Source organism: Macaca mulatta, chromosome 5 (genome assembly GCF_049350105.2).
Source record: "Macaca mulatta isolate MMU2019108-1 chromosome 5, T2T-MMU8v2.0, whole genome shotgun sequence".
Lineage (NCBI taxonomy): Eukaryota > Metazoa > Chordata > Mammalia > Primates > Cercopithecidae > Macaca > Macaca mulatta.
This window is the reverse complement of record NC_133410.1, coordinates 64,767,325-64,791,667: the sequence shown is the minus strand read 5'-3', so window position 1 is coordinate 64,791,667 and position 24,343 is coordinate 64,767,325. Positions and strand designations below refer to the sequence as shown.

General features: G+C 35.2%; 1 protein-coding gene and 1 long non-coding RNA gene across 2 annotated transcripts; one reads left to right on the top strand and one right to left on the bottom strand.

The window, feature by feature from the left end:
* Positions 1-394: 394 nt before the first annotated feature.
* On the bottom strand, positions 395-23,474 carry UGT2B9*2 (UDP Glucuronosyltransferase 2 family, polypeptide B9*2; the record flags this gene model as incomplete). The annotated part of the gene is given in 6 exon segments (NM_001033027.1): positions 395-692; positions 10,597-10,816; positions 11,651-11,738; positions 16,002-16,133; positions 21,300-21,448; positions 22,734-23,474. Coding segments are annotated over 6 exon segments (1,590 nt in total). The 3' UTR covers positions 395-412.
* On the top strand, positions 1,125-11,457 carry LOC144341173 (uncharacterized). The gene is made up of 2 exons (XR_013417955.1): positions 1,125-1,186; positions 10,940-11,457. It is a non-coding gene; the product is annotated as an uncharacterized LOC144341173 (long non-coding RNA).
* Positions 23,475-24,343: the final 869 nt, after the last annotated feature.

Sequence of the window (24,343 nt, the reverse complement as noted above, 5' to 3'; positions counted from 1 at the left end):
ACCGCACTGATACTGTCAGTAGACTTCTTCATGTTCTTGTGTTTATGTAGAATGTGTGAAATACAGTTAAGCTGAGTAAATATTTTTTTGTGTAAACTATGAATTAGAACAACAAATTTCAATATAAGTTCAACAAATATCAATACAAGCTCATATGGATTTACATTATTTTGTGTTTTCTGAAGTGTTTTCTTCATTTCCACAAAATATTTCTAACCATTAACTGGCTGGTAAATCTCTGAAAAACAAATTTTTATTTGACAAAGTAAATTTTAAAAATATTTTTATTTCTATTTCTATTTTTATTTTTTGGTCACAAGAAGAAAGAAATCTTGCATCATAACCTTTCTTCCTGGAATAAGCTGAAGTAGTCTCATCTATCAGGTTTTCCAGCTTCAAATCTCAGATACAACTAATCACTTTTTCCCTTCTTTCCTTTTCTAGCAAACTTCCAGAAACAAAGCAGACAACATTTCATGATAACAAGTATCACAGTTGCCACACAGGCCAGCAGGAACCCAATCACATCCAAAGAGTGATACTGGAACCAGGTGAGGTCATGGGCTGCAGGCCGAAGGTGTTTAGCTCCTTTGTGGCGCATGACAAATTCAATCCAGAAGACTGCTCGATCCAGGGGCTTCACTGGTTGATCATGTTGAATTCTTGATAATTTCATAACATTCTCTTTATATCTGAAGGATAAAAATAAAGATACTAATGTTGCAGGAAGAGACTTTTACAAACCCCCTCAGACACCGAGTTAAAGAAGGAAGGGTTTTATTCATTTGGGAGCATCAGCAAGGCTCCTGTCTCAAGAACTGAGCTCCCCAAGCGAGCTGTCCCTTTTAAGGGCTCACAACTCTACAGGTGTCCACATGAGAGGGTCGTGATAGATTGAGCAAGCAGTGGGCACGTGACTGGGAGCTGCATGCACCAGTAATCAGAACGGAACAGAAGAGGACAGGCATTTTTACAATGCTTTTCCATAAAATGCCTGTAATCTATAGAGAAGATAACCAGTTAGGTCAGGGGTCAATCTTTAACTATCAGGCCCAGAGTGTGGCACCAGGCTGTTTGCTTGTTCATTTCATTTCTGCCTTTTAGTTTTTACTTCTTTTTTCTTTAGAGGCAGAAATTGGGCATAAGGCAATATGAGGAGTGATCTCTTCCCTTGCTAACACTGAAAGTAAGTTAATGTGTCTGTGCATATCAAGTTTATGAAAGGCTTTTAAAGTGCCAAACAGTTCAAAGTAAATGTCAAAGAATTGACATAGAATTTGTGTACTTTAATTTGAGTCATCATAGAAAGTTTGGCTTTTAAATTGGACTTTTCTCATTGACAAATATTTTCTAAAGTAGAAATTGAATGTTAGGTGAGAAAGTTAATTTTTTTTGAAGCAGAGAAAATATAAGGCATTTTAATTTGCTTTTAATTGTTTAATTTTAAGTTTTTTTGGGTACAGATTAAGTGTATATAATATGGGGTATATGAGTTGTTTTGATACAATGTGAAACTATCACATCTTGAAAAATAGGATATTCATCCCTTAAACATTTGTCCTTTGTATTATGAACAATTCAATTACATTGTTAGATCTCAAACAGACATATGAGAATGTGCTCAACATCATGAACCATTTTAAGTGCTAAGAAAGATCGTGAAAATGCAATATGAGAATTATCATCTCTAAGTTCCTAAAAGTAATTGTGTCATGGTGAGTGACATTCCTCATAGCTAGCCACTTTGCTTCTACATTACTGTTTTGTCTCCTACTGTTTCCCACCCTGTAGCCAGAATGATTTTTTGCAATTAAAGTCAGTTTATAGCACTCCCCTGATTAAGACTTTTGCCTGGCTTCTCATTATTTAAAGAATAAAATCCAACTATGTTATTTGGTCTACAGAACCCTACATTGTTTGACACTGGCAAGCTCTTTTCCTAACACTTTCCCCCTGCACACTGTCTTCTAGATTGGCCTTCTATTTTTTTCTTTAAGCTCCCAAAGGTGTTCTCGTCTTAGCACCTCACACATTTTTTTCCCTCTCTCCTGTTCTTGGAGTATTCTCTCTTGCTACAACCCTAGGCATGCTTCACTCCCTTTCTATGGCTTCCTTCTTATGTTACTTCTAAGAGAGGCTTTTACTGACCACACTATGATGGAACCTCTAGGATTTTCGTCATTTTCTGTGCTTATTTTGCTATTTGATTTCTAGAGTTTTAAAATGCATTATATATCTCATGAAATAAACATTTAAGTATTAAATACAAAAGATAAATATACGTACACTAAGTGAATAGTTCAAAAATGTAAGATCATCCTGAACATTATTTTGAGGTGAAGATATCTACTTACCTACTGTTCAGATCGTGGTATAGGATATCACAACCTGCCTAGAATTATTCTCTTTTTCTGATCCATTTAGTCACTGCTTTTGTCCTCCAATTAAATATTAGCTTGACTTTGAATAGCATACCTTAGTTTTCTTGTTTATGTAATTGAATGATATAATATGTACTAATTAGTGTCTTTTATTAATGTAGCAGTTCTTCTGTAATTCCATTGCTGTGTAGTATTTTGTTGATTGAGAAAGCACAGATTGTTTCATCATTTTGTGATTAATACATATTTGGGTTGGTAATAATTTTTAGACTCTATTGATAATTCTGTCATAAACATTCTTCTAGATGGTATTATATTTATATATTTATACATATCTCTTGGGTATATAATTGAGAGTAGAATTGCTGAGATAAAAGTAGATGCATAATTATGATCCAGTTCTTGACTCTAACATTTTATGAAGTGTATTTTTTTTATCTCTAAAATGTAAAGATATGTTAGCTATAGTTTTTATAACCTCCCTTACTTCCACTATGACTGCATCACACAGTTTCTATGACATTAAATCTTATTATATTTACTAAGTCTTGAGTTATTACCCACCACATATCACATCAAGTAACTATTCGACATGCTCTAAGAAAATGTGTCTTCCAGTTGATATATATAATACATATATGTGTATTGTATATGTACACATGTTCGTGTGTGTATCACTTTACATTATAAGATTCCATTTGTTAATTGTGCTCTTCAAATGTTTTATGTCTTTACCCATTATTTGCTCTTTTTTTAAGTCTGTTTAGATTGAATAAAAGTATTCATATAATCACATTTATATCTACCAGCTTGCTTTATATATATTTTTTCTATTTGTCCAAGTTGGTTTGTGTTTCTTTTCAATTATTTCCTATCTTCTTTAAAAGTTTTTTTTAATCATTCATTAACCTTCTTTTTTTGTGATGAAATATTTTTAAAGTATTCCTTTAGATGATACCCTCCTTATTTAAAAGCATTATTGATAGTAGTTATAAATGCTGAATCGATGGTTGCTGGACTCTGCAAGGAATTTTGCACATTGATATCTTTGGGTGTGAAAAAATAAAATATTAAAAATTTAACTTAAAATTGTATTTTTTGTGTTTCAAAGACCATCATCAAAAAGGAAAATTTAGTGCACCAATAATGGGACAAAATGTTTAAAAATTATATATCTGACATGACCCATTATATATAAATAGTTCCTAAAACTTAATAAGGCAAATTGCAAAGTTTAAAAATGTTCCAAGGATTGTAGTAGACATGTTTTCAAAGAAGATACATGAATGATCAGTAAGCACATATAAGGATTCTCAATGTCTTTAGCCGTAATGAAAATGCAATCTGATACCAGGATGAGAGATCATTTTACACCCACTAAGAAGGCTTTAACAAAAAGACAGATAACGACACGTTTGGCAAAAGTATGGAGGAATTGTAACCACGTTGTACTGCTGGTGGTAGTGATGAATGAAACAAGTACTTTGGAAGAGAGTTTAGCAGTTCTTCATAAACATACAGTTCCCACATGAGCCAGCAATTCCACTTGTAGTATCAACTCAAAAGAAAGGAAAACAGTTTTATGCAAAAACTTGTGTAGCAATATTCCTAGTAACCACAACTGGAAACAATCAAAAGGCCAATGAACTGAGAAGTTAACAACTAAAATATGACATATCCTTACTGAAAAATATTAAACTGCTATAAAAAGAAATGAAGTATTAAAACACACAACAACATGAATAAAACAAACACCATAAAAAACAACAAAAAGTTAAGCTAGGTGAAACATCATTTACACAGCACCCTAAACTGTATAATTCCATTTATATGAAATTTCTCTAGAGAGAATAATCTCTAGAGAAAGGAAACAAATTAGTGTTAGACTAGGGCAGAGTAGTCATAGGAAGTGAGTTCTGTGTCTTTGCAGTTTCTTTTGTGCTGATAAAAATGTTCTAAAATTATGGGATAATGATGGCTTCATGGCTCTGTAAACATAGTAAATATATTTGGAGTTTATACCACAAAGAGGAGGATTTTATGGTATCAAAATTAAATCTCAATTTCAAGTCCATTACAATAATGATAATAATAAAAGTTAATTTTTCAGCAGGAAAATCATCATGTTCTGAGGCATTTTAGATATTTAATTAAAATATTTATTATATTATTTAATTTATTCCTCCTTTCTACTATGGATTCATTATGTCAAAATTTTAAGAAATGTATTTTTTGGAACTGAGTGGCGCTCACAGCAGCTCAAGGAAGCCTGCCTGTCTCTGTAGACTCCACCTCTGGGGACAGGGCACAGCTAAACAACAACAATGACCACCACAACAACAACAACAATGACGACAACAACAACAACAACAACAACAAAAGCAGCACAAACCTCTGCAGGCGCAAACGACTCTGTCTGACAGCTTTGAAGAGAGCAGTGGATCTCCCAACACGGAGGTTGAGATCTGAGAAGGGACAGACTCCCTGCTCAAGTGGGTCCCTGACCCCTGAGTAGCCCAACTGGGAGACATCCTCCACTAGGTGCAGACCGACACCACACCTCACACAGCGGAGTATGCCCCTGAGAGGAAGCTTCCAAAGTAAGAATCAGACAGGTACACTCACTGTTCAGCAGTATTCTATCTTCTGCAGCCTCTGCTGCTGACACCCAGGCAAACAGGGTCTGGAGCGGACCTCAGGCAATCTCCAACAGACCTACAGCTGAGGGTCCTGACTGTTAGAAGGAAAACTAACAAACAGGAAGGACACCTACACCAAAACCCCATCAGTACGTCACCATCATCAAAGACCAGAGGCAGATAAAACCACAAAGATGGGGAAGAAGCAGGGCAGAAAAGCTGGAAATTCAAAAAATAAGAGCGCATCTCCCCCGGCAAAGGAGCGCAGCTCATCGCCAGCAACGGATCAAAGCTGGACGGAGAATGACTTTGATGAGATGAGAGAAGAAGGCTTCAGTCCATCAAACTTCTCAGAGCTAAAGGAGGAATTACGTACCCAGCGCAAAGAAACTAAAAATCTTGAAAAAAGAGTGGAAGAATTGATAGCTAGAATAATTAATGCAGAGAAGGTCATAAACGAAATGACAGAAATGAAAACCATGACACGAGAAATTCGTGACAAATGCACAAGCTTCAGTAATGGACTCGATCAACTGGAAGAAAGAATATCAGCGATTGAGGATCAAATGAATGAAATGAAGTGAGAAGAGAAACCAAAAGAAAAAAGAAGAAAAAGAAATGAACAAAGCCTGCAAGAAGTATGGGATTATGTAAAAAGACCAAATCTACGTCTGATTGGGGTGCCTGAAAGTGAGGAGGAAAATGGAACCAAGTTGGAAAACACTCTTCAGGATATCATCCAAGAGAACTTCCCCAACATAGTAGGGCAGGCCAACAATCAAATTCAGGAAATACAGAGAACGCCACAAAGATACTCCTAGAGAAGAACAACTCCAAGACACATAATTGCCAGATTCACCAAAGTTGAAATGAAGGAAAAAATCTTAAGGGCAGCCAGAGAGAAAGGTCAGGTTACCTACAAAGGGAAGCCCATCAGACTAACAGCAGATCTCTCGGCAGAAACTCTCCAAGCCAGAAGAGAGTGGGGGCCAATATTCAACATTCTTAAAGAAAAGAATTTTCAACCCAGAATTTCATATCCAGCCAAACCAAGTTTCATAAGTGAAGGAGAAATAAAATCCTTTACAGATAAGCAAATGCTTAGAGATTTTGTCACCACAAGGCTTGCCTTACAAGAGACCCTGAAGGAAGCACTAAACATGGAAAGGAACAACCGGTACCAGCCATTGCAAAAACATGCCAAAATGTAAAGACCATCGAGGCTAGGAAGAAACTGCATCAACTAACGAGCAAAATAACCAGTTAATATCATAATGGCAGGATCAAGTTCACACATAACAATCTTAACCTTAAATGTAAATGGACTAAATGCCCCAATTAAAAGACATAGACTGGCAAACTGGATAAAGAGTCAAGACCCATCAGTTTGCTGTATTCAGGAGACCCATCTCACATTCAGTGACATACATAGGCTCAAAATAAAGGGATGGAGGAAGATTTACCAAGCAAATGGAGAACAGAAAAAAGCAGGGGTTGCAATACTAGTCTCTGATAAAACAGATTTTAAACCATCAAAGATCAAAAGAGACAAAGAAGGCCATTACATAATGGTAAAGGGATCAATTCAACAGGAAGAGCTAACTATCCTAAATATATATGCACCCAATACAGGAGCACCCAGATTCATAAAGCAAGTCCTTAGAGACTTACAAAGAGACTTAGGCTCCCATACAATAATAATGGGAGACTTTAAGTAGGATATCCGGGAATAGAACTCATCTCTGCAGCAAGCAGACCTAATAGACATCTATTGAACTCTCCACCCCAAATGAACAGAATATACTTTCTTCTCAGCACCACATCACACTTATTCCAAAATTGACCACATAATTGGAAGTAAAGCACTCTTCAGCACATGTACAAGAACAGAAATTATAACAAACTGTCTCTCAGACCACAGTGCAATCAAACTAGAACTCAGGATTAAGAAATTCTATCAAAACCGCTCAACTACATGGAAACTGAACAACCTGCTCCTGAATGACTACTGGGTACATAACAAAATGAAGGCAGAAATAAAGATGTTCTTTGAAACCAATGAGAACAAAGATACAACATACCAGAATCTCTGGGACACATTTAAAGCAGTGTGTAGAGGAAAATTATTAGCACTAAATGCCCACAAGAGACAGCTGGAAAGATCTAAAATTGACACTCAAACATCACAATTAAAAGAACTAGAGAAGCAAGAGCAAACACATTCAACAGCTAGCAGAAGGCAAGAAATAACTAAGATCAGAGCAGAACTGAAGGAGATAGAGACACAAAACACCCTCCAAAAAATCAATGAATCCAAGAGTTGGTTTTTTGAAAAGATCAACAAAATTGACAGACCACTAGCAAGACTAATAAAGAAGAAAACAGAGAAGAATCAAATAGACACAATAAAAATTGATAAAGGGGATATCACCACCGACCCCGCAGAAATACAAACTACCATCAGAGAATACTATAAACACCTCTACGCAAATAAACTAGAAAATCTAGAAGATATGGATAATTTCCTGGACACTTACACTCTTCCAAGACGAAACCAGGAAGAAGTTGAATCCCTTAATAGACCAATAGTAGGCTCTGAAATTGAGGCAATAATTAATAGCCTACCAACCAAAAAAAGTCCAGGACCAGATGGATTCACAGCTGAATTCTACCAGAGGTACAAGGAGGAGCTGGTACCATTCCTTCTGAAACTCTTCCAATCAATAGGAAAAGAGGGAATCCTCCCCAACTCATTTTATGAGGCCAACATCATCCTGATACCAAAGCCTGGCAGAGACACAACAAAAAAAGAGAATTTTAGACCAATATCCCTGATGAACATCAGTGCAAAAATCCTCAATAAAATACTGGCAAACCGGATTCAGCAGCATATCAAAAAGCTTATCCATCATGATCAACTGGGCTTCATCCCTGGGATGCAAGGCTGGTTCAACACTCGCAAATCAATAAACATAATCCAGCATATAAACAGAACCAAAGACAAGAACCACATGATTATCTCAATAGATGCAGAAAAGGCTTTTGACAAAATTCAACAGCTCTTCATGCTAAAAACGCTCAATAAATTCGGTATTGATGGAACGTACCTCAAAATAATAAGAGCTATTTATAACAAACCCACAGCCAATATCATACTGAATGGGCAAAAACTGGAAAAATTCCCTTTGAAAATTGGTACAAGACAGGGATACCCTCTCTCACCACTCCTATTCAACATAATGTTGGAAGATCTGGCTAGGGCAATCAGGCAAGAGAAAGAAATCAAGGGTATTCAGTTAGGAAAAGAAGAAGTCAAATTGTCCCTGTTTGCAGATGACATGATTGTATATTAAAAAACCCCATTGTCTTAGCCCAAAATCTCCTTAAGCTGATAAGCAATTTCAGCAAAGTCTCAGGATACAAAATTAATGGGCAAAAATCACAAGCATTCTTATACACCAGTAACAGACAAACAGAGAGCCAAATCAGGAATGAACTTCCATTCACAATTGCTTCAAAGAGAATAAAATACCTAGGAATCCAACTTACAAGGGATCCAACTTACAAGGGATGTAAAGGACCTCTTCAAAGAGAACTACAAACCACTGCTCAGTGAAATAAAAGAGGACACAAACAAATGGAAGAACATACCATGCTCATGGATAGGAAGAATCAATATCGTGAAAATGGTCATACTGCCCAAGGTTATTTACAGATTCAATGCCATCCCCATCAAGCTACCAATGAGTTTTTTCACAGAATTGGAAAAAACTGCTTTAAAGTTCATATGGAACCAAAAAAGAGCCCGCATCTCCAAGACAATCCTAAGTCAAAAGAACAAAGCTGGAGGCATCACACTACCTGACTTCAAACTATACTACAAGGCTACAGTAACCAAAACAGCATGGTACTGGTACCAAAACAGATAGATAGACCAATGGAACAGAACAGAGTCCTCAGAAATAATACCGCACATCTACAGCCATCTGATGTTTGACAAACCTGAGAGAAACAAGAAATGGGGAAAGGATTCCCTATTGAATAAATGTTGCTTGGAAAATTGGCTAGCCATAAGTAGAAAGCTGAAACTGGATCCATTCCTTACTCCTTATACGAAAATTAATTCAAGATGGATTAGAGTCTTAAATGTTAGACCTAATACCATAAAAACCCTAGAAGAAAACCTAGGTAGTACCATTCAGGACATAGGCATGGGCAAGGACTTCATGTCTAAAACACCAAAAGCAATGGCAGCAAAAGCTAAAAGTGACAAATGGGATCTAATTAAACTAAAGAGTTTCTGCACAGCAAAAGAAACTACTATCAGCGTGAACAGGCAACCTACAGAATGGGAAAAAAGTTTTGCAATCTAGTCATCTGACCAAGGGCTAATATCCAGAACCTATAAAGAACTCAAACAAACTTCCAAGAAAAAAACAAACAACCCCATCTAAAAGTGGGCAAAGGATATGAACAGACATTTCTCAAAAGAAGACATTCATACAGCCAACAGACACATGAAAAAATGCTCATCATCACTCACCATCAGAGAAATGCAAATCAAAACCACAATGAGATACCATCTCACACCAGTTAGAATGCCAATCATTAAAAAGTCAGGAAACAACAGGTGCTGGAGAGGATGTGGAGAAATAGGAACACTTTTACACTGTTGGTGGGAGTGTAAACTAGTTCAACCATTATGGAAAACAGTATGGCGATTTCTCAAGGATCTACAACTAGAAACACCATATGACCCAGCCATCCCATTACCTGGTATATACCCAAAGGATTATAAATCGTGCTGCTATAAAGACACTTGCACACGTATGTTTATTGCAGCACTATTCACAATAGCAAAGACTTGGAATCTACCCAAATGTCCATCAGTGACAGATTGGATTAAGAAAATGTGGCACATATACACCATGGAATACTATGCAGCCATAAAAAAGGATGAGTTTGTGTCCTTTGTAGGGACATGGATGCAGCTGGAAACCATCATTCTTAGCAAACTATCACAAGAACAGAAAACCAAACACCGCATGTTCTCACTCATAGGTGGGAACTGAACAATGAGTTCACTTCGACTCGGGAAGGGGAACAGTACACACTGGGGCCTATCATGATGAGAGGGGAGGGGGGAGGGATTGCATTGGGAGTTCTACCTGATGTAAATGATGAGTTGATGGGTGCTGACGAGTTGATGGGTGCAGCTCAGCAACATGGCACAAGTATACATATGTAACAACATATGTGCACGTTATGCACATGTACCCTAGAACTTAAAATATAATAATAATAATAATAATAAATGTATTTTTTATATTCTCTATATCCTTTTAAAAGTATTTTTGTGTAGAAAATTGTTTCACTAACTGGCTATTCATTAGACATATGGGTTTCAAATACAATTTTTAAATAACTAATACAAAATAAAAGCAGATTTCTGTTTGGTTAAATCATTTAAATTCTTTCAGAATTACTCTCTTATAAAAAGGATGAAACTCACACTCACTATTGACAAGAGAAGCTATGTATAAATACCACCTAGTGAAAAATATTGTTCTACTCACAAAGGATCATTAATTACTGTCTTCAGTGCATTCGCCAAGTCCGTACTCGACATTGTGTCGAAGTCCAATCTAACAGCTGCTCCTTTGGTCTTCATGTGAGCAATGTTATCAGGCTGATCGGCAAACAATGGAATGCCCACCATAGGGACCCCATGGTAGATCGCTTCGTAGATGCCATTGGCTCCACCGTGAGTTATAAAAGCTCTGGTTTTTGGATGACCTAGGATTGCATGAATTTTAGCAAAATTATTCATAGGAATAAAATGAGATGCACAATGAAAGGCTCTGAAAGTGACAGTGTTTTCTAGATAACACATTGAACTAATTTGCTATTGCTTTTCAGACTTCAGAGGAAAAACACGTACTTGTGCTGGGTATGCAAGTGAAGGCTGCATGGTGTGTGTGACTTCAGACTGCAGAACAATACAAGAGTTCCAGCTGGACTAATGAAAAAGTGCAATCTAGATTTTTTAAGTGTGCAATAAAGAAGACAGCAAGAGATGGGCATGATGTGAACTGCTGTTTTAAGTGCAGTCACAGAATGTGATATGTGGGGTGTGCAAGGCAGCAGGCAGTGGGTTGTTCGTGGTGCTAGGATTGAGGAAGGACAGGTCACACTTCATCATGATGTCATCACTTTAAGATTAAGATTAGCAATTTAATCCTTCAGAAAATACAGAATCACTGGTGATAGAAAAGCTATTATTTTTGGTGGCATTTGAAATAACCCTGCAGGAGAGGAAACAACAGGTGTAAAGTTGTAGAAATAGGAGACAGAGAGATACCTCAGGAAGTTATTGAAAAGTTCTGTGAGATGTAGTAACACCTGAAATAAAGATTCTTGCTGATTCTGACCATAAAGAATGTGAGTGTATATCATAAAATGCCAATAATTATAGCGTATTCTTTTTCCCCTAGGACTGGTAAATAAATATAAAGAAGTTACATTTTGTTTTTCCTAATCATATATTCAAAAAGCTTGTTTCATGATTAACTCTTAACACTCTAATGTGCTGTTACTAATATATCCAGTATTTGTTCACCGGAGTCTTACCTAGAAGGTCATTCTGGGGTATCCACTTATAGAGCCGAGTATTGAGGCCTAAGGTATCCGGTTTTTTCCCATCAAATCTCCACAGAACCTGTTACAGTAAAGAAAATATCTTATTCCATGAGTGGAATTCAAAAGTTATGTAATGTTAGAACTGTAAAAGGATAGGAACGAGATCAAGGGATGTTAGTAAATCAGAACTACTCAAAGAGTGATATAAATAGAATACTCACATTTAATTTTCTCAACTTTTATAATTAGGCACATAAGGAAATCATGATTTTCCAAAATAATACCTTAGAAAAAATCGGATTATCAATGAAAAGTTCAAGTATTTAAAAAATTGTTACACTTTTTAGAAGAAACCTACGTGCAGCCAGCCATCATATGAGAAAAAAAAAAAAAAAAAAAAAAAAAAAAAAAAAAAGCTTAACATCACAGATCATTAGAGAAATCCGAATCAAAATCATGATGAGACAGCATCTCACACCAGTCAGAATATCATGCTGTGGGCGAGGTTGTACAGAAATGGCTTGCTCATACTCTGTTGGTTGGAATGTAAGTTAGTTCATCCATTGTGGAAGACAGTGGTGATTTCTCAAAAACCTAGAGGGGAAAATACCATGAAACCCAGCAACCCCATTACTGAGTATGTAACGAAAGGACCATAAATTGTTCTTTTGTAATGACCCTTGCACAGGTATATTAATTGTAGTACTATTTACAAGAGCAAGGACATGGAATCACCCTAAATGCCCATTGATTACGGGCTGAAGAAAGAAAATATGGTACATATACACTACTGAATATAAAAAAAAGAACAAAATTATGTATTTTGTAGGGATACAGAAGGAGCTGGAGACCATTATCCTTAGCAAACTAGCAATGGGATGGAAATAAAAATATGGCATATCCTCACTTATAAGTGGAAGATGAAAGATGACAACATGTGGACCTATAGACAGGAACAACATACACTGCTGTGTATTGGAGGCTGGAGGGTGGGAGGGGAATGAGGATCAGGAAAAATAATTAACTGATATTAGCCTGAATATCTGGGTGACGAAATGATCAGTACAATAAACCCCCATGACACAAGTTTACCTATGTAAAAAAAACTGTACACGTACCCTTGAACTTAAAATAAAAGCTAAAAATAAAAGTGCAGCACACCAAGTCTTTGCTATTGTGAATAGTGCTGCAATAAACATACGTGTGCATGTGTCTTTGTAGCAGCATAATTTGTAGTCCTTTGGGTATATACCCAGTAATGGGATGGCTGGGTCATATGGTACATCTAGTTCTAGATCCTTGAGGAATCGCCATACTGTTTTCCATAATGGTTGAACTAGTTTACAATCCCACCAACAGTGTAAAAGTGTTCCTATTTCTCCACATCCTCTCCAGCACCTGTTGTTTCCTGACTTTTTAATGATCGCCATTCTAACTGGTGTGAGATGGTATCTCATTGTGGTTTTGCCCTACAACTTAAAGTATAATAATAATAAATAAATTTAAAAAAAAAATGCAGCACACCAACATGGCACAAGTATACATATGTAACAAACCTGCACGTTATGCACATGTACCCTAGAACTTAAAGTATAATAATAATAAATAAATTAAAAAAAAATAAAAATAAAAAATAAAAATAAAAATATTCTAAGAAATGTATAAAAATTTTAACTATTCATTATAATTCTAGTGTAAAAAACTAATTTCATAATGACCTGCGTGCTTCTTTTCTTTTATGTATTTTATATTAGTTTTCATTTTCCAAATTTAATTTGAATGTATTCATTTCTTTTTGAGTAATTTGACAAGTTCACACGTACTTGCTTGTGTGTAGGTTATAATGTTAGAGCCTGTTGTCCCTTGATTGACAAAATAGCAAGAACATAAATAAGCTACTTATAAGAAAGAGATTAATGCTGCAAGGGTAGTATGCATAACTTCATTGGAATTATAAATTATCAAGCACTACTTCCAAAATAAATTTCAAGTGACCATTTTTGACACAAATTTAGAGTATTATCAGTGTTTCTAACTTTGGATACTTTTTGGCATAGAAATGAGGAACCTGTTGGTATCATGAATAAAAATACAGCTGTTGAATAAACTCAAAATTGTAGTTTGCTGAATTTGGTCAACTGATTATTAACACTGAGACAACGTGCTACAAAGCTTTGACAACAGTGATTAATATGTTCTGCTATAGCCAAGACATTTTATGTTTAAGTTACTAATTTTGAAACTGTGTGGGTACTTGGACAAGTTGTCTGTCAGCCTAGGCTGTTCTTTCTCTAAATAGTACCCTGAACATTACTCAGATACACCTCTTCAAAAATGTACAGGAAGTACAAAAGGCTGGATTACACAGCAAGCCTAAACTGCATGATGTATGTGAGACTTTTTGAAATACCTGCTATTGTTATTGTGCTAGTGAAGTTACCTATTAAAATGTAACCTTTTCTGATAACACCAGTAGTGTGTACAGTGTCCTCAGGAATTCTTAAACGAAAGGGTCAAATGACAGGGGGAGAATTTGGTGGTATCTCTTACCTGACCCCAATATCATGGTAATACCAAAACTTCACCTACATTTCTTGAATAAATTTATTCCTGATTATGCTATTAATGCCAAATTTATTATCAATGAACAACAACCTCTGTATTATTTTAGCATTGTTCATGTATATTTTTGATTTTGAACTAATATCTGAGATAATTAGTGCTTACTCAACAGCTAAATTTTTAGTCAGGATGTTTCTTTTTTAATTTTTCATATCCATAAAGTTTATTTTAAAAATGTATAAAAGTAACTATATGGGAATATTTATTAATATACTTAAAAAGTTTGTTCCATAAGTTGAAGTAAATTACATTAGCAATATCTTCCAAACTCCATCTTTACAAAAATAAAACTTCTAGATCCTGAAATGTACTACAGTGGAGTCTATAGTTTAAATTTTTTTTTTTTTTTTTTTTTTTTTTTTTTTTTTTTGAGATGGAGTCTCACCCTGTTGACCAGGCTGGAGTGCAATGGTGCAATCTTGGCTCACTGCAACCTCTGCCTCCTGGCTTCAGGTGATTCTCCTGCCCTAACCTCCCAAGTAGCTGCGATCACAAGTGCATGCCAACATGCCTGGGTCACTTTTTGTATCTTTAGAAGAGATGGGGTTACACCATGTTGGCCAAATTGGTCTCGAACTCCTGACCTCGTGATCCGCCCACCTTGGTCTCCCAAAGCGCTGGGATTACCAGCGTGAGCTACTATGTCTGGCCTATAGTTTACACTTTTAATCACAGGATTGGAATTCATTTTCCTTACTCCCCTGCTCCCCACATGTGGCAGTTATTATTCCTAAATTAACGACATTCAATCGTGTTATACTACCACAGATCTTTAAATAAAGTATATACCGCATAATTACTAACAGAGGCAATCTTCTCCACTTGTCAAGTATTTTATATAAGCATCTGACTTAAAGTGCAAATAGAAATATTACATTCCATAATAGTAAACATTCACCAAGAGCTTCCAGAGTACGATAAGTAATAGAGATGGCCCAAGAATCAGTCAAGTGTTCTTCACTCATTGGATACTGCTGAGATTAGGAAAACTGTTCTGAAGAAAATGATCATAAGTCTTACTTGTATTTCTACAAGGAAACAGTTCTGGATACACATTTTTTTATGAAAACACCTGAAAGTCATTCTAAAGACTATATTAAGCACCATTTTCACTTGCCTGAAATATATTGAGTTAAATTCAGCACTATGTATGAGTGTTAATATCAGAAATTAAAAATAACTCTGGGTCTGAGGTTGCCTTTGGTGGATACATATGGAGCAGTGAGTTCCCACTGATGCTAATAGAAACCACTTGTGCATACCAAGGGTAGGAACTCCCCCAGGGCCACATGCAACCTCTAAGTCTGAGGCACAACTATGACTTCTGTCGGTGGATGCTATACAAGCATATTTAAGGCTATATTTGGCTATAAAGAGTTCAATCTACTCTTTAATATTCTTTCCATGTAGATCACATACACAATTCAAAATTTTATGGGACAGGAGGTGAAAAGTCTCCAAACACTTTTTTAATACCTTTCTCCATACAATTTATTGTCCGCATATTTACATAGGGGAATGTTCATACTTAAAAACATTTTTTTTTTAAATGCAACCACAATTTTCAAACTTATCACTGTTTCTCCAGGAATATCCTTGTTCTAATTTTTCAACTTTTGGCCAACTTCACAGTTGTTAGAAGTTTCTATAATTGGATTACTTACAAACTTTAGCAGCCTCTTTCAGTAGTTTTCCACACCAGTAAGACACTTCATCTTACCTTTTGTGGGATCTGGGCAAGGGCTGATGCAATTACGTTGGCCCTTTCTTCTTCCATGTTAGTGACCATTGACCCCAGAGAAAACACCACAATACCATTTTCTCCAGAGCTCTGTACAAACTCTTCCATTTCCTGTGAAAAAAGAATTTGTTTCATCACAAAAGAGTAACAGCACAGCAGGCCCTACTGAAAGAATTGGGACAAATTACTAAAGAGAGAAAATCAGGTATTTTGAGTAATCATTGGAGTAAATAATATTTTCTAACTGACTCAATCACTCAGGGTTTTTGCAATTAGATACAAAATGTGAGATAGGTAGATGCTGCTAAGGATATTTGTGTAACTATGTGTGTATGTGTATGTATTTGTGTGCATGTGTGTAAGGGAGAAAAGAAATGGAGCTATTACATTGTAGTCAGGGAGATAATGTTAAAAATATTACACACAAACTCTTCTCTTATAATACTAAAATTACTAATATACGTTCTTGGAAAGTGGCACCACTCAGCTTTAATTCTATATTGTCGTTCTACTAAATCACTTGTGTTGATTTCAGGCAGGTTTTCTGTAGGATTCTTTTATTAGGAAGCCATTAGTGTTTACTTCCCTCACTACGAGCTCTGAGGATAAGCTGCTCACTGTTGGGATAACTTTATATCTACATTTATGTTTCTCTACAATGCTTTATACTTCACTTAAAGTTTGTCAGAGTTTTCTGGTAGTTTTTGAAAAACTAAACAAAAATAAAAGCTGATGGTTAAGAACCACTGACATTCTGGAGTCGGGTATTGTAATTTGGAATTTCTGTGAATTAGTCCAGGAGTCTTATTTATAATACAGAATTGTACACTATACAGTTACATAGTTAAATGACCATATTTTCAGGTTATTGTTTAGGTGGAGCACCTATTGACCTGAAATCACACTGTTAAACTAATGTACTATTTATTACTGCATATGAGGAACTCTCATCATCACTTTGTTGTGTCTCAGAGGCAGCACTTGCATCAGAATAGAAGAGGCCACCAGACCTTTTTGCAGGGGAGATCTTGTCTCTCTTTTGAGTAGCTCATTCACACCACATTACAATCCTGGTGACCATGTGCTTGGCTGCAATCGGTTGTGAATTATTCTGACTCTTGTTCTCCAATGAATGCCAATATTTAAACTTAAATACTTTCAGATTTAATCATTGTGGTAAAACTTTTCCTTATGGTTCTTAACAAAACAAAGAAAAAATGTCCAAATGTTAACTGTGCAGACCACATATTACAGAGCATTTTTAAAATATGATTTTTAATCTTAAGGTAAGAGTCATTGTACTGCTATTCCAGGTAATACTTGGGGCATCTAGGTATTGTGTGTGATTACAGTTGACTGTAGCCATATTTACTGTAACTGGTGTTCAGTGTTTCACCTCACTAGCTTGATGCCAAGAGCCCTGTTTATCCATGCAGTGTTGAAGGAACCTAACCTCTGTTTACAGATTCATCACGGATATGGACTGGTTGTTTCTTCTTCTGTGATAACATCATAAAAATAATATAAGATTAATGTAAGAAATTTTATAAAAGCATGAAAAATTTTTTTAAATAAAATTTTCCTAAAATTTTTATGTTGTGATATTAGTTATGTAAAATATGTTTTTTCATCATGGCTTTTGTCCTATTTATATAGCTCAATGTACACATGTGACACTTATTTAGAAAATGTTAATCTTATTGTGTATGCATTTTCCTCCTGCAAAAACTTGTCATCTTGTTACGTTTATCATTTTCTAACTCCCTTTGTTTGTATTACAGCTGACAGTGTAATTGAATATTTCATTGATAAAATTATTGTAATGCTATTGTATGCACACTGTATAAGTTTTTAATCATTCCTTCATTTAAGATGTTGGACTACTTCCAATGCTAATTTCATGCATATTTTCCATAATGTCGAATAGGTGTACCTTAATTAATTTTTTCTCTGTATGATTTCATTTGAATATAGTATAAAACTTATAGCAATATTCATTTTTAAACACCTGATACATTTTGTTGTGTATTATCCTCTTATATAGAAATTGTCTGAGAATCTAATATTTAATTGAAATGAAAGCAACCTGGGTTAGCAATTATTTTACATAATAAACAAAGAACTGGTTTCACAACCACTGACTTGCATTCAAATCTTTCTGCAAATTAGTAACAACAGCTAATAGTAGTAATTATCACTATTGTACTACTAGTCATCCTTTTTCTTGTCCTTCTACAAGTCCTACTCTCTTCCCCTTCCTACTGACTCTATCGGTTTCCCTTAGTGTGAGTGGGGACATCTTTCAAGAGTAGGGCAGGGTGGCATAGATTTTTCATTAGTCTTACCTCAGCTTTTGTCTCTTGAGAAAGTTATCATATAAAGCCCATGCAATTTGCATTCAATATAGATATTGATTTTTAACAAAGGAATAAAATCTCAGTTTTATGTGGACAAAAATTATCTTTTAAGAGATTACTTAATAATGTAATAAAGAATGCTTGCTTTGTACACAGGTTTTAAAAGTGTGATATGAATTTAAAATTTATGAGTTTATTGTGTTCTTTCATAAAGAATATAATCTAATATGCCGACAGAATTTTTTTGATATTGAAACTAAGAACACTATTCAGATACAAGTGGTATAAATTATTTGGTCTTTATTATACATGCATTGTTCATTATCTCTGTGCTTCTCTGTCAGGCAGCTATGATGTTAAGACAAGTTGGCACAGGGAGCTTTAATGAGTTACTTGTCATACGACAAAAATCATCTGCTTTCATAGGGTATGTTTATGCTGTAATATGTAAACCCCTGGGGTCTCAATGAAGAATGATTTAAATGCTTTAGTAAGATCAAGTGAAACTGAGTTTGTCTGCAAATATTACAGGAACACATTTATTTTGTTGAGGAAGTGTTTTAAGCTGTGATACTGGTGAAGATCCTCATTACCTATGAGAGAATTTTAGAATTTTAACTAACTCATTGCAGTGGGAAGTCAGGGACCCCAGAGGGAGGGACTGGCTGAAGCTGTGGCAGAAGAACATAAATTGTGAAGATTTCACGGACATTTTTTAGTTCCCCAAATTAATACTTTTATAATTTCTTACACCTGTCTTTACTGTAATCTCTGAACATAAACTGTGAAGATTTCATGGACACTGATCACTTCCCCAATGAATATCCTTGTGATTTCCTATGCCTGTCTTTACTTTCATCTCTTAATCCCATCATCTTCTTCGTAAGATGAGGAGGATGAATGTCGCCTCAGGACCCTGTGATTGTGTCAACTGCACAAATTGTTTGTAGAGCCTGTGTGTTTGAACAGTATGAAATCTGGGCATCTTAAAAAAAGAACAGGATAACAGCGATGTTCAGGGAACAAGAGAGGTAACTTTGAACTGGCCACCAGTGAGCTGGATGAAAGAAAGCTATATTTCTCCTCTTTCATGAGCAAATAGGAGAAATATTGCTGAATTCTTTTTCTGAGCAAGGAACATCCCTGAGAAAAGCATGCGCCCTGAAGGCAGGCCTATAGACAGCCCCTTTTTAAGGCATTCCGTCTTTTATGGTTGAAGCCTAAGGGATGAAATAAGCCCCGGTCTCCTATAGTGCTCCCAGGCTTATTAGGTGGGGGAAAATTCCCACCTAATAAACTGTGGTCAGATAGGTTATCTGCTCTCAAACCCTGTTTCCTGATAAGATGTTATCAATGACAATGCCCAAAACTTCATTAGCAATTTTAATTTTACCTCATTCTTGGTCCTGTGATCTAGCCCTGCCTCCATTTGCTTTGTGATATTTTATTACCTTGTGAAGTCTGTGATCTCTGTGACCCACATCCTATTTGTGCACTCCCTCCCCTTTTGAAAATCGCTAATAAAACTTGCGGGAACATCACGGATCCTGATGGCATGTGATATCTCCCCCGGACACCCAGCTTTAAATTTCTCTCTCTTGTGCTCTTTCTCTTTATTTCTCAACCCAGCCGAGACAGGAAATAGAAAAGAACCCACGTTAAACATCAGGAGCGGGTTCTCCTGATAGCTCATCTTACTGTCAAAACTGATAAACTGATATGTCTAGTTTTAATCAAGTCCACATGGTGTCTGTCAACTATGACTTTGCAAGATAATATAATTTTGATGTACTGAAAAATCTGGCTCTGTTAAATGAAGAATGATATCTCAAGTGACCTGCACATGTTAAGTAATTAGTACTATTAGTAATAATAGCAAAATAATAATAATTACAAAATAAATACTATCTCTGAGTAACTGACTACAGGTCAGAGACATTTCAAGTGTTTTTCTGTGTTAATATTTTTCCACACAACACAACATAAATTTGTCGCTATTTTTTAAATGTAGATATCATTATTTCTATCAACATACTCGTCCACTTCTCCATCATCTGTTACCTGAATCCATGCAAAATTTCCTGAATGGCTGGCTCTTTATTCTGACCCTCCTGCAATTTAATCATTGAATATCTTGAAAGCTCTTCTTAAAGAAGAGAATCTTTTCATATAGCTTTCTTTGTTAACTCTTTTTCACAGTTTTTCAATGTGCTTAAAAAATATTTCAACTCCTAATATGTATCTGGCTCTAATTTGCCTCTCAGCATCATCTGATTCTTAGTCTCTCCCTGCAAATAAAACCTGAGGACTTGAGAACTATCCTGATGACTTTACCTGCTTTCCTTCTTTTGTCTATCTCTCCCCATCATTCTTTTACTTATTCCTGTGCATTGTTCAGCTCTTATCTTAGTAATCAGTGACTCCAGGATACTTTCTATTATCTCCACTGATGCTTTCTTGTCATTGGGTTTTTCCTTGAGATAATAGTTTTTATATAATTTTTATTACTTGCACATATTCTATCTTTTGAAGTAGAATGTAAGGTATGTGGGGACAGAAACTGAGTCCATTTTTTTTTCACTGAAAATTGTGCACTTACCTGTGTTTTGTGCTAATCCCTTTGTAAATATTATTTGAATGAATGATCAATACCTTCTTAGGTGTTAAATAATGAAGACTTTAATACAACCAACTCTATTTTTGAAGTCTTCTTAGTATTCCCCTCTATTAGTAGTACTCATAAAACTCACATACGTGTGATGATATCACTATGTACATGAGTTCTAATTAGTATCTGCTTTACCCCACCCACTTCCCATCTTTCTTTCAGGGTAAGTCAAACACTCTGAATGAAGACTGTAGAATCATTTCTACTGAAACTTCAAAGCCAACAAAATAAAACCAATGACAGTATGTTTACCTTAGGTAGGGGTTTGGCAGGTTTGCAGTGGAGTCCTCCAACAAAATCAACATTTGGTAAGAGTGGATGTGGAAACTGAAAATTCCAGGAGTTTCGAATAAGCCATATGTCAGCTTTCCCCATTGTCTCAGATAATGTAGTGGGTCTTCCTGACAAGAAAAAGAAAAGAAAAGGTGGATGACACAAGATAATTACATTAGGTTATTTTTTGAAAGGGGTTAGAAAAATGAAGTCAAAAATATAGGCAAAAGCGTCAGTGCTTTGAAAAATATATGCATATGTTCATTTACAGACATAATTTAATTTATGTATTTTTTATTTTGCCCATGAATATTTATAAGAAAATAGTAGGAGAATTGTGAGGTTAAGTTACATCTCTAATGTCACATCAGTATACTCACAATCATAAATAATTATTAAAATAAGCCACAGAGAATTAAACACCAATTTCTTTTCTTTTTAAAGCTTCAATAGTAGCATATGGACATTTAAACAACTCTTTGAGCTCCATATTCAATTAATTCTACGGTACCTATAAAAATAATTTTCTAAGAAATACTCTAGTTTACACAACTCGTTAAGCCAATCCTTTTATCTTTGGTTCTTCAAGTGAACTGTGGACTATGTGGAGATTATGGATGAAAACTTTGTACTCTTTTAGATGCAAGCTAAGATCTTAATAATATTATCTTTAAGTAAATATATTTGTAAATTATAGCTAGAAATTTTTGAGAAATTATTGAAATAAAGATTTGTACTCAATCTTAATCTGTCTTATATCTTTTAATAAAGAGACATAGTTTGAAAAGCAACTATGTAGACATAACAACCTTCACATTCCAATAAGATGATTGGTCTCTAAATGAATGGTTTCCAATTCTTTAATGAAAGAGTATAGAAACATTAGAAACTTCAAATTATCTTTGATGATTTTTGCATCAGAGATATAGACATTCTCTCTCTCTACTGTGAAGGAAAACTTCTGGTAACATGGGAATATCGTTTGATTTCTAAATAAGAAAACTAAGCTTTACAGAAAAAAATAATTTTGGCAGTTATATAGATAGTTGTAGAAAAATGTGTAACTACTCATTCTAAATCTATGCATTCAGTAAGATGTTATTTGATGGGTTTTACAGATTTTAAGATGTAAAACAATGTATACTAAAACAGATGAGTAATTACTTAAAGTCTTAGAGGCACTAATACATAGGTTTATGATTTCCTGGGGTTTTCTGTGTGAAACATGGCCACACAGTTTTAACTGACCCTGTAATTTAAGCTTTTCTATAATACTTGTGAGATTGATAGATCATCCTGTATTTTCGTTTTATAAATTCACTTACCAAAACCCCACTACCCTGACTTTAAGGCTTTATATAAGCTCTGCTTCAAAGAGACAAATAAGTTACAGATTGAAAAAAAAATACTTACCTAGAACTTCACTATAAAAATGATCCCACTTCTTCATGTCATACATTTGGAAATAAAAGTCAAAAGAAAGCATATAGATCATATTTTTTACCCTCTCCATGAAAGTCATTTGATCACTTAATTCTGACATAACAACAGGTACGTAGGAGGGAGGGAAAAGAAATCCTCCACAATGCTTTTCAAAAATGTAGCCAGGAGTGAAGCGGAGACTGTACACAAGGGGTATGTTAAATAGCTCAGCCAGCAGCTCACTACAGGGAAAAATAGCATCTGCAAAAACGACGTCAAATCTTGACTCTTGTAATTTCTTCATTAATTTCTTATTTGAAACTACATCTTTACAGAAATTTCTAATTATGTCACCAAACCTCCACATGATTTCTTGCATTTGTGAAAAATATAACCAAAATGTATCTTTTGGAAGTTCTATCCATCTCTTAACCTCTTGCATGGAGATATTCTCAAACTCAGTTTTAGTTAAAGATGTAGGAAAGACTTCAATTTTAAGAGCGGATGAGTTGTTGGGATCAAAAAGAATGGAAGCTGAAGATGCCAGGACGGTCACCTCATGACCTCTCTGGACAAGCTCTTCCAGGATTGTCTTCATATTCATCCAATGGCTATATTCTGCCGCCCACACCAGCACCTTTCCACAACTCCCAGAGCTAAAGTAAAAGCTCAGTTGTATTAGCAGAATTACTGAAGTCCATTTCACAGACATCCTGGTGCAATGCAATGCTTGTTTTCCAGTTGCTGATCCTTTCTGTCATTTCTCATGGTTATATCCAAAGATAAATTAACCAAGAAGTTAAAATGTAACCCTTATACTTCAAAGTACATACAATATCATTAAATCAACATTCCAAGCATGTGGATGGCAAGGAGACAAATGAAGGTAAATGACCTATTTACACAGATGTGATTAATTTCCCATTTATGTTTATGAGTGCTATCCTTCAGCTAATATCAAGGATCTTGTATGGACATACCATCTGTCTTATGCAATATATTTTAGAAGAGTGTCCAGAATTGTAACAGTGAAAGGTCATGTTTCTGCAGTCCATTGGACACAGAAGTAAAGATAAAATGACGAAACATGGTCCATATATTTTTGTATCATTTGTTGACGTATAATTTAAATATCATACAATTTATCAATTATTGTGTAAAATTTAATATTCCCTAGTATATTCACAGAATTGTGCATCTACCACAACAATCTATTTGACAGCCTTTTTATCTCCCCAAAATAAGTCCTATAGCCTTTAGCCTTTTCCTCTCCACCTCTAGTTTCTGCATTTCCCCTGTGCTGGGTAATTGCTAATTGAATTTCTATCTCTATAGATTTACTTATTCTAGATGATTTTTAATACATGCAATCATACAATATGTGGTATTTCGTGAGTGGCTTCTGTTATGTAACATAATATTTTAAATGTTCATTTATGATATAGCATATACACGTTGATTCTTACAACCATCATGTAAGATATTGAGAGTGTGAAGATGACACTATCTTTATAAACTTTGTGAAAGTAATCAAAGAGAAAGAGAGAAAAGGAGAAAAGTAAATCAAGCTTGCAGTACATTCAGCATTAATCATTAGGTTA